General features: G+C 37.8%; 1 protein-coding gene across 1 annotated transcript; it reads left to right on the top strand.

Moving 5' to 3' along the window:
• The first annotated feature begins 343 nt into the window (after positions 1 to 343).
• On the top strand, positions 344 to 18,265 carry LOC128544742 (baculoviral IAP repeat-containing protein 5.2-like). The gene is made up of 4 exons (XM_053514993.1): positions 344 to 567; positions 852 to 961; positions 3,375 to 3,492; positions 17,980 to 18,265. The coding sequence occupies exons 1-4, from the start codon at positions 463 to 465 to the stop codon at positions 18,067 to 18,069; spliced, it is 423 nt and encodes a 140-aa protein (XP_053370968.1). The 5' UTR covers positions 344 to 462; the 3' UTR covers positions 18,070 to 18,265.
• The last annotated feature ends 1,003 nt before the right edge of the window (positions 18,266 to 19,268 follow it).

The following is a 19,268-nucleotide window of genomic DNA, read 5'->3' as shown; positions in this document are numbered from 1 at the left end:
GTCCATACTTACTAAGCATGGGGAGAACACCATATGCAGATATATACATGAAATTATAACATATAGATAAAATTATCATCATCCGCCTAATACTTTTTCCACCTAACCAGAAATGCACATTGTGTACTGACACAATTCTATCTGTTTGTAATTTGGATATTTTTACTTTTGTGTTCTCATGTGCTTTAAAACAAGCAACCAAAAACGTTTAAATTGTATTAAATAAAAAACAAACAAGCAAGAAACCTGTTGATAACATACAGTATTTGATACTTTGACGAGAACGGAAACGTATTTACGTGATGACGTTTCAATCTGTTACAGTTCAACCAATCAGGGGAGACGTCGCTCTTGACGCCTAAATTCAAAAGTCATAGCGTTAGCCTGACTGTTTGGCTAGCTTGTTTTTCAACACTGTCACGGAACTTCTTTTAGCTCCTTCTTTTTCCTGTTTTACAAAAAATGGAGCCCATGATTGAAGATCTGAAAATGTTCTTTTACGAGAGCAGACTAGCTACTTATTCGGGGTGGCCGTTTGACGAGGACTGCTCGTGCACTTCGCAGAATGTGAGTAGCATTAATGTTACATTTGACACGAACTGCGGAGGGAGCAATGGCTTAAATGTACCCGAATGTTTGGACAAATTACGTTTAAAGTTTATTTTTAATTATTATGTACCCCAAAGATGTCTTTAATTTAGGTGTCTAATTGAATTTTTATTAAATGTCGACGAGCTGTGTTGGAAAGTGTTTAAATAAAACCTTTAAACGGTATTCTAGTTGAACCGTTAACTTTAACGAAGAAACAATACAGCAATCCCTCATTTCCTGTGTTTAAATAAACCTTACAGATGGCTAAGGCTGGTTTTATCCACAAACCTACTGACAACAGTCCGGATGTGGCCCAGTGCTTCTTCTGCTATAAGGAGCTGGAGGGCTGGGAGCCTGAGGATGATCCTCTGTAAGTAGCACTGATGTCACCCTATGTCTCATGTGTTTAGTCCTTCTGCATAAGAAGAGAAAAGAAATTTTTGTCTCTATTTGTCCTGCAATCGACAAAACACAAGTAAGACTTTGACTCATTATAGACCTCACAAGATCGCTCAATAACCTTAAGGATTCTGCATTCTTAATGGTTAGCACTGTCACCTTACACCTTCAGAGTCTGGGTTTGATTCCCGCCTCTGTGTTTGCAAGAAGTTTGCATGTTCTCCCTATGCTTGGTGGGTTTCCTCCGGGTACTCCGGTTTCCTCCCACAGGCATGCAGATTGGGCTAATTGGTGTTTCCAAATTTCCCATAGAGTGTGAATAAGTGTGGACGCAGGTTGGCACCCTGTCCAGAGTGTACCCCGCCCTGTGCCCTTAGTCTCCTGGGATAGGCTACAGGCCCCTGCGACCCTAAATACAGAATTAAGAGGCATAGATGTTGAGTTGGTAAGTGAGAAGTTTTATGGATCCCCAACACAACAATATAGTAATTTGTTTTTAAATAAATTTTTTTTTTAGCCTACAAAACATTTTGTCTATCTGCTTTCAGCATTTAATTCGACCCAAAATCCCCATACATGGGGGACAATACAGTAACCAGTCAAAGGATTTGAACAAATCTGGTATTATTTTTTACATTCTAGGACATTGCTGGAGATTTCAAAACTATGCAATAACACACATGACATTAGGTAATTAAGTTAAGCATTTATTGGTTACATATACATTACTGCACTGTTGAAATTCTTTCTTTGCATATCCCAGCGTAACTGGGGTCAGAATGTAGGGTCAGCCATGATACAGCGCCGCTGGAGCAGGTAAGGTTAAACGCCTTGCTCAAGGGCCCAACAGTGGCAACCTGGGGTTTAAACCGCCAACGTTCCGATGAAACTGACTCTCATGAAGACCATCCCTGGAAAACAAGACCAAAACATACCTCAGCTTTAGAGGAGAAATTAATATTGAGTTACCAGACTCAAAAATGACCAATTAACAGCACTTCAGATTAGAGCCATTATAGAGGCTTTAGAGATCATGAGTAGCAAACACATCTCAATATCAACTGTTCAAAGATGATTATTGCATAGTTGTATTCCTTCAGCATTGTTTTTTTTTTAATGTAGAAAGAAAGAAAAATCAGGAAAGACCAAGGAAATGGAAATGTGTGTCCAAATTATTGATTGGTAGTGTACATACTTTTTAGCAAAATGTATCTTTGGTTACAGATACATCCTCTATATGATTGCAATTTGTTTGTAAACCCACAGGGGCTTATATCTCCCATGCATAATGATCCTGTCTTAACATCATGGTGTTATGCATATAATTGCATAATTTTGTTAATTTCCTGTTGTATATAGAAACTCTTGGAGCACCCTGTAGTTACTGTCCATTATGAATTACCCAGACGATTTTTGAAAAGATTATCAGTCGCTGGAATAGATTTTGCTCAGCAACAAATGCTTAAAATATATATTTTCAATGGTGCAAAAAATCAGTTGCATATTTAAGGGTTCAAAGATCAGGGTTTTGCGGGTAATCTTAAGTTACCTGCTGCAAGTTATCAAAACATGTTAAAACATTTATACCAAGTAACCTTCGTGTCTCATAAGTAAATCTAAACCCCCCCCCCCCCTCTCTCTCCCACTCACTCTTTTTGTCTTTATATTCTCTCAATAGAACACAGTCTCTCATTCTCTATACAGCTTATTCTGTACAGGGTTGTGGGAGAACCTGAGCAAAGTAACTAGAAGAGCTGTTGTTTGCAGGATTCTGTTGTTGCCTTTTCTGCTCCATGTCATACCTGTATAAGCCTATTTAATATAATTTCAAGAAACACGTAATTTAATAAAGCTACAGTGTGTACGGTTTTGTTTTTGTAGAAATTGAATGCAACAGCACATAATTGAGTCAGGGGACAAAACAGGTTGTAATTTAAGCTCATGTCATCTAACCTTGAATTCCTTCCCTTATTATGTTCATAAGTTGCTGTGAGTAATTTCATAAGTTGCCTTGATGATCCCATAATAGTAAATGAGCTCTGTTAGGAACTGCATGACCGTCATATGCATGCCATACAACAGCTTAGAAGTGTCAAACGGCATCACGCTAACACAGGCATGAAGGCAAACCAAATGTGGGGTGTCAGGCAGAAAGCGGGGAAAGTATGAGCATAAACCAGACCAATAGGGCCATTGTTCTATGAAAAGAGGGAAATTTATGTAGTATATTTACTTAGAGATGTGTCTCAATCTGTAATGGAGATATGCAGGTGTCTACCAAGTGGATCTGTGACTCCTTCTGACTCCTTTATTTTTGTGTGCACATAACTGGACATCAGTGCAAATTATCTGCTAGTAGTCATTGATATATTCTCTTCCTTCAGCAAGGAACACAAGTCTCACTCTCCAGCTTGCAATTTCATTCTGCTGAATAAGGCAGTGGAGGAGCTCACAGTGGAGGAGATTCTGAAGCTGCAGAAAGAGAGGCAAAAATTCCACATAGTGAGTAATATTTGGCTATGTACAGTGTGTGCCATTTCACTCTGCTGCACTGGACATAATAACTAGTTTTCTTGTTGAGTGCATGTCTGTATGTGTTGCTTAGATATTTTTGTAAGTCAAAACCTGCGCAACATATTCATGAATATGGATTATGCAGAAGTCCTGTGTGACAGCACATTGGATTTTCTTTTTAGAAAACCCAGGACATCATGCTTTATCAACATATGAATAGTAAACACCTGGACTAAACTGCTTGAACTTTAATAACAAAAGGATTAGGCTATGGATTATTATATAACAGGATGTAGGACTGCACTGCACTCCTTTCCTGCAGCATTGTGTAAATTCTTTACAAAACACCTTAGAAAGGTAAACATGTCTTAGGCTATAATACCTTTTTCCTAATACACTTCCTGGGGGGAGAACGTTGCACTTTATATATTCATCATATTGTGTTGAGCTATTTTTAGCTTTGATTACGGCATGCAAAAGAAGTCAAACAATGCCATTCACCATGGAAAATAAATGTTGCGATGTTGCATCCAAATAAATTGTGATGGTGTGATGTTGCATACAGATAAATGTAGTGATGTTCCATCTTTATGCAACATAAATTTGTTGCATACATTTTGGCCAAGATCTTGTATTGATTCCAGGAAAGTCACTCTATAAAGTCTTCTCTAGCACATCCCAAAGACTTTCAGTGGGGTTAAAGTTGTGACTCTGTGGTGGCCAATTTATTTTTGAAAATGTTTTCTTATGCTACAAGAATCACTTTTACACTTTTCATTGCTATTCGTGTTCATTTAGTTTTTTTTCCCTGACCACATTTCTCTGCAGTTGTTGATGGTTCAGTAGTTTTCTTTGTTTGATGCAAAACAATAATTTGCCCCATCTAAAACAACTTTTTAAAAACATTTTTAACATTGCGTGACCATGGTTTCACGTCAGTCTGTAGGTTAAGGGTTAAACAATTGTGAGCATATCAATCACTAATTATCCAATCAAAGAATTCTAAGTATTTGCTTGTATATATACATGCCTTTTTTGGCCAAGTGGTGTATGTGTCTGCCTTTTTTTCATGATTATGCAATGGCCATCTTGAAACTAATATTTTCTGTTCTAATTTTTTATTTTTATTTTTTTTTTATGTGTGTTGCTCAAATGGCAAAATTCCATACTGAATCCTGATGAGCACTTCAGCCAAAATAATTATTGCAATTTACAATCTGCTCCTTCTAATGTGGCCCTTTACAAGAGATGGGTGTGGATGGATTTGGAGACACAAGTCAATCAAAATTTTTCATTTGTTTTTTACATTTTAAACAAATGCATCTGTGTTTGAGTTTTGCACAGGGGATCTTATTAGTACAAGGTTTAATTTTTATGAGTAGACATTAATTTATTATTGTTTTTTTGCATTGCAATACAACATTTTAAGCATTTTCATATTCTCTGGGCTAAGCTTGGTGCTCTTCTCGAAAGCTGTACTACCTGTTCCAGAGAAGATTCCAGGGACATATAAGTATGATTTTGTGTACAAGGCCAAGCTAAGATACCCATCTTCATTAGCAGTAGATTTTCTTTCCTGTCAAGTGCACTCAATGTATCTTAGTATCATCACTAAGATCGTTCACAGTCTAACTCTCTCTTCTTTCTCACTTCAGAATTGAGGATAGACATGAGATCTTTTGTTATATTGGCATTGATTTGGACATGGAAGTTATCATATTGCTCCTGATACACTACCAGGCTCACTGCAACTGCTTGTGTTTGTACTTTGGATGCATGCTAAAGCGTAAATCCTCTGGTCCCCTTCTTCCTTTACTGATGAAGCTGCTCTGAGCAGTCTCCTGGAAAGCCTACAGTGGGGTTGATTTAATGACTGCAATGTAGAGAGACTTATGTACTTCTCACTCATTAGTGGCATTTTCAAATGGTTAAAGAGCTGTGGAAAGATCTTCTAGTAAGGTCCAGTGATAAGATTTTAAGTCAAGATGCCATTTGCCCCTCTGGAAGACCCCCCCCCCCCTTTTTTTTTTTAATTTTTAAATTAGCCTGCTAATCATGGAGTGCTAATTTTCCTGAAACTAATTTTAAACATGGCTGCTCCACCTGATCTTGGCCAGAAGGCAAAGAAACTATAAGCTACCTCTTCCCTCCATTTTACAATATTGGATGCTGTATACCTGTCATTCAGTGGCATTATGTCTTCATTTTCCAATCATGTCCATGTATGCTTCTGTGGCTGCACTTCTCCATATATCAGTGTGAGCAGTTTTGCTGTTGCTGGCACTTGGTCTCTCAATCACTTTGATAAAATGGGGGTTAAAAAAATGTACACTGGGTTGAAGATGTTTGTGTTGTACTTTAACAATTAGTGAGATTTATTTGTTAGTACATATTTAAAAATGACCAGCTTTTTTTATATTTTAGATGAATATCCTTTTTTTGGTCTATAAATTAAATTTGTCAAGCACCTTTATATCTATATAAATTAAAGGTTTTTGTTTGTACATTGGTCAGAACTCTGCTCAATCAATGATATTTTTGTTTTATACATTGATGGACCTGAAACCAGTCTCAGAAAAAAGTGTCTTTATGTCTGTCCAGCCACATCTTGTCACAGAATCACCCAATACTGGCTGGACAGAATTTGATTAAGGTTTGCCATTCGTTTGGTATTTGCCTGAAGTTAAACCTGAACCATAACTGAAAACAAAATGTTGCGTAGAAGAGAAGTTATGAGCAGTTATGTAAAAGCAATATTATAAACAGTTCTGTGGTGGATTTAATAATCTACTTTTAAAATGAGGTAATTAACTTTATAACATTCCACTTCCCCGTTTAACATTTGCTGCAGTTGTGTGCTTCTGTAGTACTCACAGCAACAGTAGGCATGGCCAACAAATTTTCATGAAAACCACCTTTTGCTTGGATTACTGCATGTCTTTTCTGTGGCATTGTATACAATGACGGTTATGGTGGCCAATCCATGTATAAAAATATCAATTTAAGCCTGATTAATCCTCGCATTGTCATCAGGGAAGAAGATCCTTTGAAGGAAAAACCTGGTCATTCAGGTAGTCAGCTAACATAATTTTTTGGGGGGTATATAATGTAGTTGAACCTAGGCCTGAACAACCGGAGCAACCCCAAATCATAGCACAGCCCCCACAGGCTTGTAATGTAGACACTAGACATAATTGATGCATGCATCACTTCATTCACCTCTATTCATGGCCTGTTACACCCATTACTCTGGAACAGGGTAAATCTGGACTCATCAGACCACCTGACATATTTCCCCAATGCTTCACAGTTAATTCTTTCATGCTCCCTAGCATATTGAAGCCTTTTCTTCCGATTAGCTTTTCTTAAGGGACAAAATATAACTGTTTAGTCCCAATCCCTTGAGTTCTTTTTGCATTGTGAATGTGGAAGTGCTGATTTTACTAAACACTTGGGTGGTCTCCCATTACAGTTCTTTTTTTTTTTTTCAAACCACATTTCTTCCTCTAGGACCATGGTTCTTAACTAAACTACTGCTAAAACTACAAAAATTGCGTTATTTCCTTTTCTTTATGCAGAATAGTAATTTGACCATTCTGAAAGGGAAACGTACAGTATGTTCTCTTACATGGTTGTTTAAGAAATAAGAAGCTACCGACTGCATCAATTAGGGTTAAATGACATGTTTCCAGCTGTCCAGATGGTGATTTATTTATAAAAAAAATTTGTATAAAATTTATGTTGCGTTCGCAACAATGAAGTTATAGGGAATATCGGGAAGGTTGTGATTAGCTACTGCAATCAGTCTTTGGCTTCTGTGCCTGTAGCTGAATTTTAGCTGTGCAGATATTTAGTATACCTACATTTTTACTCAGGCAATTTTATTTAAATATTAACTTAAGTTACAGTAGTGCTTTGGGTGTTCATAAATACTCAGCATCAAAAAAACTTTCAGGTTATTAAAGTCACAGCTTAACTATAACTGTGCAATAAATTGTTTAGGAAAAACGTGTGTTTACAGTTTACATAAAAAAAGAGAAACACATTCCCTTTCTTTTTGTCTGTGCTTCGAAATGTTTTATGTCGGAGGTTGCTTGTCTAATACAACAGAATGTACAGAACTACAGCATGTCACAACTAAGGGCAAGATACAGGAGACTTGTTAGCTATGAACAAGAGCAACACACTATATCTGTTCTCCCATCTTCTGAAGGGAGTGAAGAAACGGTGGTTATCATGTTTGAGTTTGTGCGTGGTTGCACACAAGTGTTTGCTGAATACTTGACTTGAGATTGCTCTCTGAACAAGGGATTAAATAAAGCTGGAGTTGTCAATACTAAAGCTGAAGAGTAAATCTTTTCCCACTGTCCAAGCCTCGATTTCAGATCTTGAAGTTGTACATGTTGCTATTTTTATATTGAGGCACACCGAGGCTGCTGATAACAGTAGCTTGTATTGCATGCTTAAGCAGGATAAATCTTCAGCATACTGTATTAGTTTTTTTAGAATTAGTCAGAATATGCAGGATAACTGGGGTGGAACTTTTAATTCCATTTAATCTGAGTATTAATAACAATACTAGTCAGTGTTTCCGACAGGTCTGAAATATACTTGCGGTGGTAACCCTCAGAGTGGGGACAGCAGTTTTTATTTAATATATCTCACAGGTGCATGTATTAATGTAATTTATTTTGTTTAGTTTTTGTGAACTGCTGACAATATTTCCCCTAAACTCAATATGCAGGGGTTGAAACTGAACTGCCTGGTTTTAGACCACAGTAAATCATTAGTATGGTGTATGGCCTGCTTTTGCGGCAAATACAGCATCGGTCTGTCTTAGAAAATGACAGATACAAATCCTGCACAGTGACCAGAGGGATTTTGAGCCATTCTTCTTGCAGAATAGTGGCCAGGTCACTACGTGATGCTGGTGGAGGAAAACATTTCCTCACTCACTCCTCCAGAACACCCCAAAATGGTTAAATAAATTTTAGATCTGGTGACTGTGCAGGCCATGGGAGATCAACTGCACTTTCATGTTCATCAAACCACTTTGTCACCAATCTTGTGTGTATTGGTGCATTATCATCCTGATACATGGTACTGTCTTCAGGGTACAATGTTTGAATTATTGGGTGCACATGGTCCTCCAGAATGGTTCGGTAGTTCTTGGCAGTGACCCGCCCATTTAGTACAAGTATTAGGCCTAGGAATGGCATGATATTGCAGCCCAAAACATTACTGATCCACCCCCATGCTTTACTCTGGGCATGCAACAGTCTGGGAGGTACACTTCTTTAGGGCTTCTCCACACCATAACTCTCCTGGATTTAGGGAAGACGGTGAAGGTGGTCTCACCAGAGAACAATACTAATTTCACATTGTTTACAGCCCAAGAGTTTCGCTGCTGGCACCATCGAAACTGATATTTGGCATTGGCACGAATGACCAATAGGGATGGGCATTTTAGTTTATATTTCATTTCGAGTAATCCACAGGTTTGAGAAACGAGTACTCAATTAATCGGGGGTGGAGTTTAATCAAGGGGCGGGGCGTTTGTGTCACAGTATACAGTAAAAGAAATACAGCATGAGGTGAAGCTGAAGTGCTTTTTCTACATGACACATTGTATATAAAATTTATCTCATATCCCAGATACATAAATATGTAAATGTTATATTACAAATAGTATTTATCTAATATTATCTTTATCTCCCATTACTTTAAAACAACGGCAACCCCCCCCCCCCTTTTCTATGTTTACAAAAGAATTAAAACACACATGATACTCTGCTTTTTAGTTTAAGAAAAATTTACATAAGGACGACATATTTTTACTCAAAAAGATTAGTTGGTCTACGTGCCCAGATGAAAGCCGAGAGCGGAGTCTATTTACAATTAGACCAGCGGTGGAAAAAACGCGCTCAGCAGGCACAGAAGTTGCAGAAACAGCCAGGTACCACTGGGCAAGGGTGCTTAGGTTTGCAAATCAAGACTCATTTACTTTCCACCACAATAAAGGATCCTGGTTTACGAAGATGCATGGCTCCCTGAAGTAGCTTTCGATTTCGGTGTCATGCAGAGAAACATCACTCACGCCGTAGTCCTCGTCGAAAAAGAGTGTCGAGCGCCGTTGCTGAGTCGGGCTTACTTTGTATGGGTCTGACAGGATTTGGAATTGTCTCGCAAAGCTGCTTTAGATTCTCTTTTACTCTCTCCTGAAGCTCTGTTTTAAGAAACTTGAGATGTTTGTGTCTTGGATCCAAAGCCGCTGCAATCGGAGGCAGATACTCTTTTTCAGCATCCTCAGCAACTGCGACTATGCGCTGTTTCAGGGATTCGGCTACGGCATTTTTAAATTCAGACACTCTTTGAGACTCACTCCTCTGTGTGTTTAAATGTCTAGTGATGAGACCGTGCGTAATCGGATAGACCATTGGACTGGAAACATGGGTCTCACTGCACATTGTAGTTGTGTGTGCAGGGTGTGTGTGGAACAGGGCACTGATTCCCAAAGACTTTGATTTGCCAGAACCATGTTTGCAGCGTTGTCGTGCACACTTGGCATTACTTTTTCAGAGCTTAACAGCCACTTTTCTGTTGCATCTTTCAGGTAGTTGCCAATGTTCACAGCTGTGTCTTTCCTCAAAACCTTCCATCTCTAATACTGCGCTGTGAATTTTCCATTCATTTATGTAATGACAGGTTAGCGTCATATATGATTCGGTGGTTAGCAAAGTCCACGAGTCCGTAGTTATTGCCACCTGCGCTGGCTTCGACAGACTGTCTTTTAGTAACCAAACTCATTTTTCGTATAGAGCATCAATCCTTGCAGTAACCGTTTTGTGGGATGGAACAGTATAGTGGGGCTCAACGTAATTCATTAAACGTTTAAAACCTTCAACAAAATTAATAGGCAGCAAGTCTTCTGCTGTCATTTCTGCTATTTACTGCGTCATCTTCTCTGCTCTGCCTTTGTCGCGTTTCTGTCTGATGGTGAAATCTCTTATGCTCGTCTGACTGCTGGTAGTGGCATCGACATCATCTGCTTTTTTTGTGTTTATGTGCAAGATAACACTTCGAACTCATTGTGGAGTTGTAGAAAGTTGAAACTTTAAAAGTTTTTCAAAGTGTTGCCAGACATCGCTGCACGTTTTAGAAGCCATTTTCGCTCTGTGCTCCGGCCTTGTCTCTAGACTAGAACTTCTCAAATATCAGACTACCGCCCAAATACCCAATAAATGCATTTTTAGAGCCAGTCGATTGTCATTTTCATGCTCGATCGTCGCTGATGGGTTTGAGTAATCGATTAATCGAGTACTCGTGCATATCCCTAGTGACCAAAGGTTTGGCTATAGCAGCCTGGCGAACAGTTTTGGTGGAAATAGGAGAGTTGATGTGCACATTTAATTCTGCAGTGAGTTGGGCAGCTGTGGTTTTATGTTTTTTGGATACAATTGGGATTAGCACTCGGGCATCCCTTTCAGACAGCTTCCTCTTGCGTCCACAGTTACTCCTGTTGAATGTGGTTCGTCCTTCTTGGTGGTATGCTGACATTACCCTGGATACCGTGGCTCTTAATGCATCACAAAGACTTGCTGTCTTGGTCACAGATGCGTCAGCAAGACGTGCACTAACAATATGTCCTCTTTGGAGCTCTGTGTCACCCATAATGTTGTGTGCATTGCAATATTTTAAGCAAACCTGTGCTATTACTCTGCAAATAAAACTTTAACACTCTGCACATTCCACCAGTAAGAGCAAGCAATCAATCAAGATTGGCCACCAGGCTGGTCAAATTTAGCCATGAAACATCCAACACTATATTGGCCAGTGTTTCATTTTCAGTGGATATTTAAAGTAAATTACAACATCACAACACAAAATAACCCAAGATCATGCAGTATTTGCATAGCTTTAATAACTTAAATAAAACTAAATGTGAATAATTTGTAAACAAATTGTTAATGCTTTGGCTAAATGAATTAAGAAATCAGTATTTGGTGGAATAACTCCGATTTCCAATTACAGCTTTCATGCGTTTTGGCTCTTAACCAGTTTTTCACATTGCTGTTGGGTAACTTTATACCACTCTTTTTGCGAAAAGCAAACAGCTCAGCTTTGCTTGATGGTTGGTGACCATCCATCAAAATTTGATTGCACAGTGTGATGTCTGAAGCCTCCTCCGTCCACACGCACGCACGCACACACACTGGCAGGACTTGCAAGCGAATGTTTTTTTTTTTTTTTTTTTTTTTATCGGTCCAGTGCTATGTTGACACATGGATCCACATTGTTTGAGTTTCAAGGGTTATTTCTTCTGGGTTAATCCTTCTTCCTTCCTTTTCTTTAAAAAAAAGGAGACACTGCAGAGAATTTACAACCGGTAGTACACATACTTTTAATGGCAGCTGGTTTTGGCTGAATTTACTGGGTCTCAGTACCGTTCTTGCACTACTATTCCTGTACCTGTTCATTTCGGTAGCGCAATTACTAGTAGTTAATCGATTGCAGATGGAAAATGGAGAGATTTTTTTTTAAAAGCAGCCCAAGTATATTTGCACACCCTGTCAGTATACACATTGTGATTACTTTAATATGTGTTGTGATGTATGAGATTTTACCTGTGATATTAATTAATTATTAATTATACTATTAATTGTACAATTTTGTATTCAAACATATTTATCAAGGCTAACAAATGATCTTTTAGATGATGTTTGCCAATATTTATTTATTACTTTAGAAGTATTTAAAAAAGAAACACATTTTTTAAATTATAGGCAAACTGTATAAATTCCTGACTTTAACTTGTTTGAATACAACCTGTAACAAATTGAATCACATTGTGAATACGTAATTGCATTGTGTTGATTTTTTTTTATTTTATGCAATTAATTGTGCAGCACTAGTGTGGATAGTGATAATGATTGTAGCGGTTAATTGCAATTGGCTGACCGAGCTTCTTTTGTCTGGATATGAGTGTTAATTCACAAGGACATTCTCAGTTTTGACCAACTTAGTCATATAAAAGCTAAAATGCAACTGAGATGAAGCTAAATCTCTTGGCCCACTTGTATTTTAGAGCTAACAGGTGATGGTTTAGAGGCTCATCCTGGGTCATTTTTTTTTTTTTGGTGTTCAACTTTCGCTTAAAAAAAGAAAAACAGCGCCTGAAGTAGGTCACAGCTGTTATGTCTGCTTCGGCAAAGGGGTTTTGTGCATCTGGGCTGCAGCTTATTGGCATAAAAGATAAAGCAGTGTGTTTGGACGAAGTGTAAAGCAGAGGCCCTTTGAGGTGACAATGCATTGTGTGTAGGGTATTTCAGCTGGAGCCTTAACACACACAGGGGGATGTCAGAGAGAAAAAAAAAAAGAGCAAATTGTAGGACCTTTAATCTTGGACTAATGGCAGCCGTCTGTTTCAGTCGACTTTGTTTCGAACAGTGTTCTTCAGCCGATTTGGTTACATTATTCAAAAGAAAAACGTGCCCTTTTTACATTCATAGTGCTTATTGTGACACAGGTCAATGGTCTTTTCAGCCTCTTGTTCCACCTCTGTCTGTTTTTACTGTGTGGCACCATTTGTAATACACTGTTTAAAATAGTTAACCTACTGTAATATACACCAATCAGCCATAAGTCCACCAGGCTAATATTGAGTAGTTCTCCCCTCTGCGTTCTCTAAGATCCAGCTTACCCCTTTTCAGCAGCTTGAGATACAAAACCTCTTCTGTAGGATTGGACTACTTGGGCCAGCCTTCACTCCCCTTGCGTAACAATGTGCTTTGGTCGCCCATGTACCTGTCGCCAGTTCACCAGTTTTCGTTCCTTCGTGAATTTTTGGTATGTCCTGACCACTGCAGACTAAAAACATCCCACAAGAGCTGCAGTTTTGAAGTTGCTCTGATACAGTTGTCTAGCAATCACAATTTGGCCATTCTCACTCATTAAAATCCTAATTTTTTTTTATGCGGTATCGTAATAACACACAATGTGTGTATTTACACGTATATATATCACGTATCTATAGCAGGTGGCAACGTGCACCTACCTTCAAATGGAGCCACCATTTAACACGAGGAAAAAAAATGCACCTGGTCCCTAAACTCCTCTTTTCTGGTTAAAAAGGGCAGAGCCTCTATTTTATGAGAAGACCTAAGACCCACCTGTGCTCCACGCTATTGGAAAACTTTTATTTCTGTACCACAGAAAGCATCTTCACAAAGTGCATTTTAGAGTGTTATGGCATTTGCACTGCCATAAAGCCCTTATGAGGTTTGGTGAAAACTGCCCAGCAATTCATTGGCACTCAGATACCCACCATGAAGCACATGTACAAAAACACTGTCTGCAAAAGAGCAAAAGGTGTTATCAAGGATATATAAGTGTCTTTTTACCCTAATCATGGACTATTCATCCTCCTCTCATCGGACAGATGCTGCACCTGTAGCGCAATGAAAAATAGCTTTTTCCCCCGTGGCTGTTACCGTGCTGAGCTGATCATAGTGTAATGACCACTATACTACTGTACTGTCACTTCCACTTTATATTACACTGCTTTATCCACCATTTGCAATATCGGTGATTTATAATGCTGTCTTTGTATCTCTTTATATTCTATCCATATTCATTTTGTACATAGTATATACAAAATGAATATGGGTGAAATGTACAAAGGCAGCATTATAAGTCATTGATATCTCTTGTGTGTGTGTTTAGCATGTTATCATCTTGACATGCATATACCACTGCGTTGTTTGCACGGATATACTGTACATTTTCATATACATCCTATTTGTAATACCTGCTGCATCTTTTGTACATAACGTTCATGCCCCTGTACATATAACATCCATAATCATATTTTACTACATTTTATTTATTGTAAATAAGCCACTTGTACTTCTGTCTAGATGAATTGTGCGCTCCAGTGGCTTTGTACATGTACTTTACACGCTAACAATAAGGATGATTCTAAACTAATACAAGAGATGATTGTGTGTGTGTTAAGAAATGAATGGCAAAGAGGATGTTCATTAAACGTAGTTACTTTTTGCTGAAAAGTGTATGCATGGACCCTGCGATGGATTGGCACCCTGTCCAGAGTATACCCCGCCTTGTGACCCAAGTCTCCTGGGATAGTACATCAATCAGCTTAATTAAATAAAAATATTGTTTTCAGATATTAATTTGTCAAGTTTAATTTTGGACTTTTAATATAATGTGGATGGCTCAGGTTCAATTTACACCCAATGCTGACCCCCGCCATTGAATGCAGTGCCAGTCCCAACCGTAAATGTAAAAGGGAGGGTTGTGTTAGGGAGGGCAATCCGGCGTAAAACTTGTTGGTGACTCCTCAACGGGAGCAGTTAAAAGACTAACAACATTGTAATTCTGTAAGACTTGTAATTAAACAAAATAAGTTGAAAGTTATTTCACATAGTTATGCATCCAACATTTTTTTGTGTGTGGAATCAGAGTTGGCTGATAACTGATCGCTGATCACAGGTGTGGAGGTTATGAGGATCTTCCATTTTAAAGTGTCTAGAATAGTAATTTTTACTGCTATTAATAGTAAATAAACAATACTACACACTAAATAAACAGTGCAAAAATAATTAATATCTTCTAAATATTATAGATTTTGAACTTGGAAGGCAACATATTTCATTCTGGTAATATTTTAGGTGGATTATATAGAAACTGAAACCAATAGACTAGCCTATGCTCGAATAAAGGGCAATTTTTTTTATTCCGTGACTAGCATCAGGAGGCTCTTTGTGGATTACTTTTCATACTTAAATTATTGACAGTGTGTTTTCTGTTTTTTAAAGAGACTGGATAATATTCCCAGACTTGGTGGCATGTTGATGTGGCTGTTAACTCATGTATGTTGCCTCATCAAAATATTATTGGTTTATGTGATCGCCAGTTGAGAGACAACCGATTAGTAAAAATTTAGAGATTATCGTCCAATGCTTTTAGGCATTTTAATTTAGGCGTGCTTAGCTTAACACCAACGCTACCTGCTGTCGTCAGAGCAGGTGTAATTACTGCATGTTTTATGCCTAAACCTAATGCCAAGCAAACTCCGGGGACTGGGACTAAATAGCTGTTTAAAATTAAGTAAACCACTTATCAGTGAGGCTAATGAGTAAAAAAGGCTTTAATTGTGGAGCATTGGAAAAAGGTCATGTGGTCTAATGAGTCCAGATGTACCCTGTTCCGGAATGATTGGTGCATCAGGGTAAGAAGAGAGACAGATGAAGTGATGCATCAATCATGCCTAGTGCCTACTGAATGAGCCTGTGGGGACAGTGTTGTGATCTGAGCTTGTTTCTGTTCCATGATGTGGATGTCAAGATTCTTTGGGCTCAAACTGTGAAAGAGTGGTTCAGGGTGCAAAAAGACAGCATTTTCACACATGGATTAACCACCACAACGTCTAGAGCATTGAGAATGCTCCCCATTGAGCATCTTTGGAAATACCTGGAGAAGGCCTTGTGCAGCTGTCTAATATGTTCATCATAGCGATACAACTCTTCCAAAACCTTAGTAATTTGTATGCAATGCAAGCATCTCTTAACACTTTAACATTACCCCTTAGAACAACATTTTCAGAACAACTTTCAGATGCTTCTCTGATAGAAAATAACAAAATGCTTTAGATTTAAGTAAGTGGAAATTGCAGTATTACATTAGAAGCAAAAGCAAAGCCAAGTCATCGATCATGACAGAATTGTCATTATTTTACCTCTTTATATCACCTCTGTGGATTTGAAATAAAGCAATTAAGATGTTCAGCATTGATTCAAGGAGTTTATTTGCACAGTCCCTCCATTTTCATAGGGCTGTTCCAATGAATAGCTACCAAAGTTCAACACTTCAACTTCAGACATTTTAGCTCCTTCATTTATCACATAATAATGAGTAAACAGGCTGCAAATCACTAAACTGCTTATCAGACTGTGGTCCACATACTTTCAGGCCTGTGAAAATGGAAAGGCTTGGTTAAAAACAAAATAAGACTTTAATTTCTAATCAGTTACTGCAATAGTTTGACCCCTTGAGGTAAAGCTAAGAGTCTATGCTTGAATCACATATTGATTGCTTCACTTCAAACCCAGTGAGGCACAGTTAGGAAAATTGTCAGGGTCCAACTGAATTAAATATCAAAGGGACAAAATAAAAAATGGTTACAGTAATTAGTTACACATGGATAATGGGGCACAACACTGTACAATAAGAGTTGATGCCCTGCAGTAAAACTGCATATTAAAAAGCTTCACTGAAGTGCTGAAGCAACATGCAGAATTTGATGATTATTGCCCATTATGGCTAAAATATTAACCAGTCATATTAAATATATAAAAATTTTAACCATATTTTGGACCCCTTCCCCATTGTTTTACAATGTAGGAAGAAAAAAAAAAACAGAAGACCAGATTATGAGAAAGTAATTGTTTGTGTTTAAATGTTACCTCATACAACTGACTAGATGCATCACAGTCTAGCCACACACAACCAAAAATTTTAAAGGACAGTGAGAACTACATGAAAAACAACTGGTGTACATTCCCTACCTTTCCAGCAAATTTACAGCAAACGTTGCCATAGTATTACTGTTCACACCTTCTGACTCAAGGGCCGCTCATTACCTCAAACCATAAGGATTCTCAGTATCGGGTGTTAACTAGCCCTGGCTCTTTCATTTCCTACCTCTGATGACTGAACCTCTTGTCTAATTGCAAACCGAATCTCATTGAACATCAATAGCATCTTCTCAATCCATGTGCAGTTTGTATATTTGACATTATAGATACTACTAGATTACACTTTTTCCCCCCCTAAATGTCGCTAAGCTTTGCATATTGATGATTCTACATTTGTGTTTATGTATCAAATTATAGTCTATTCCTATTAGATTATTAAAGATCCCATTTCCCATTTCTTATGATTCCCTTTGTTACTATAGCAACGATAATGTAGAAGAAATTCCTCATTAATATAAACCTGTCTGAGCCATGTCATTATGGAAAATTTGTCACCTTTCGACCATTCAAAACATCACTAAGGTATAAGAAAGTGTGCTGTTATCCACACACACACACACACACACACACACACACACACACAAAACAAGAAAAAAAAAAAAAACATGATGGCCCAAGCAATGACCACACTGTTATCAACGTGTAATTTCCCTGAGCTCACATTTCGCTTTTTCCATCAAGCAATTCTGTCCATTTTCAGAAAGTTTTATGGTACCATTTTGGACTATTTTTATCTCTAGGTCCATTAACATTTTGTACCTTTTTCTATAAATCTATATTCCTTCTGTTAGTTGACCATTTAATTTTAAATGCAACCCATTTTATAGGATTGTTTCTTATATTAGGTACACTTGTATAGTGGTGTGTTTTGACTCCTCCTTCAGTTCATTCTCTCTCTTATTTCTGTGTTCTTTTTCAGAAAATGACCTGTAAACAGGTGATTGAGAAGTTTGAGGAAGCAGCTAAATCCAAAAGAGGCGACATTATTAAACTAGCCATGGATTGCTGAATGGACTTTTCTGTCTTTTCCTCATCCTGTATGCTTGCTCTTGGTTTGTCGGTCCTGGATAAGATCCTTTAATATTTGCACTACTTATTTGTTTGTCTGTCTCTCTTTTTTATGTCTGTGATTCTAGTAGGTTTGTTTTTGGTTTTATGTAGATTTTCTTTTCTTTGCAGCAATAAATGTTAAAATATGTTTTGTTCTTGTGTTTGTCAGTGGAGTGTTGATTATGCATCTGTATTACACATACATTATAAAAGCTCCTTCATGGCTATTATACTGAACTTTCATGTAAACAGTCACATTCTCATAAGCTAGCCATTAAAAATGACTGAAGTGCATTAAATAAGATGGATAATGTTGTGCCAAAATTTAACAAAATGAAGATTTGGAATAATTATCAGCCCACAGATGGTGCACATGAAATAAAGGAGAATTTTTGTGCAGAGCTTAAAGTTCTCTGCCACTGTGCCAGATTTGCGGTGCAAATGTAGGGCTGTTTTAGATTCGAAAATGTGTCTGGTAGGGTTCATACAGTTATGAAAATCCTGAAAAATTGAGCAAATATCTTTTTCCAGAGCTAGAAAAGTTATGAAAAATAAAGAATATCAAAGTTTTGGAAGTGTCACGGGATACTCGGTTATTTTTTTCAATCAACATTTTTGGTTTTAATTAATATGATCGCTTGAAAGTAAGCTGTGTGTGCATGCACTCACCCATGTGTAACGAGGGAGGGAGCTGTAGGGACTGTTATGCCTCTGTCCAGCTTCATCATTAAAGAGCCCCAAACCCAATGGTTTGATCTAATCTGTTTATTTAGAGCTCTGGATATGGCAGACTTGGTGAGAATGGGTGTTTTGGCATTCTCTCTGGACTTACTGAGTGAATGAGTAAAAACGTTAGTATGGACACGGAACTAAATGTATACTGTAACAAAATTCTAAAGCATTGAGGAAATCTCACATTTTAGACCTCAAATCATGTGTATCCAGTTCACAGTAAGTTACTCTATATTCACATGAAGAGAGTAAGGAACAAATTAACGAGTATTTATCTGGTGACAAAAATAAATAAATAGTCTAGTCTAGTTAACAGGTTTGTCCATCTCATAATTATTCGACCAGATGGAAAGCAAACCATGCAGGGTTGTTAATAGTCTGTGTCTGAGAAAGAGAGAAGCAACATCTTTGAAAGGTTTTTCATAT

Source organism: Clarias gariepinus, chromosome 16, assembly GCF_024256425.1.
Source record: "Clarias gariepinus isolate MV-2021 ecotype Netherlands chromosome 16, CGAR_prim_01v2, whole genome shotgun sequence".
Taxonomy (NCBI): Eukaryota; Metazoa; Chordata; class Actinopteri; order Siluriformes; family Clariidae; genus Clarias; species Clarias gariepinus.
Note: the sequence above shows the minus strand (reverse complement) of the source record. Positions and strands in the feature narration are given on the sequence as shown.

What these genes read in the sequence shown, in the direction of transcription:
- LOC128544742 (XM_053514993.1), top strand. Translation starts at nt 463, where the DNA reads ATGGAGCCCATGATTGAAGATCTGAAAATGTTCTTTTACGAGAGCAGA. An exon ending in GCTCGTGCACTTCGCAGAAT is followed by an intron (nt 568 to 851) that starts GTGAGTAGCATT and finishes TAAACCTTACAG; the next exon opens with ATGGCTAAGGCTGGTTTTAT. An exon ending in AGAGGCAAAAATTCCACATA is followed by an intron (nt 3,493 to 17,979) that starts GTGAGTAATATT and finishes GTTCTTTTTCAG; the next exon opens with AAAATGACCTGTAAACAGGT.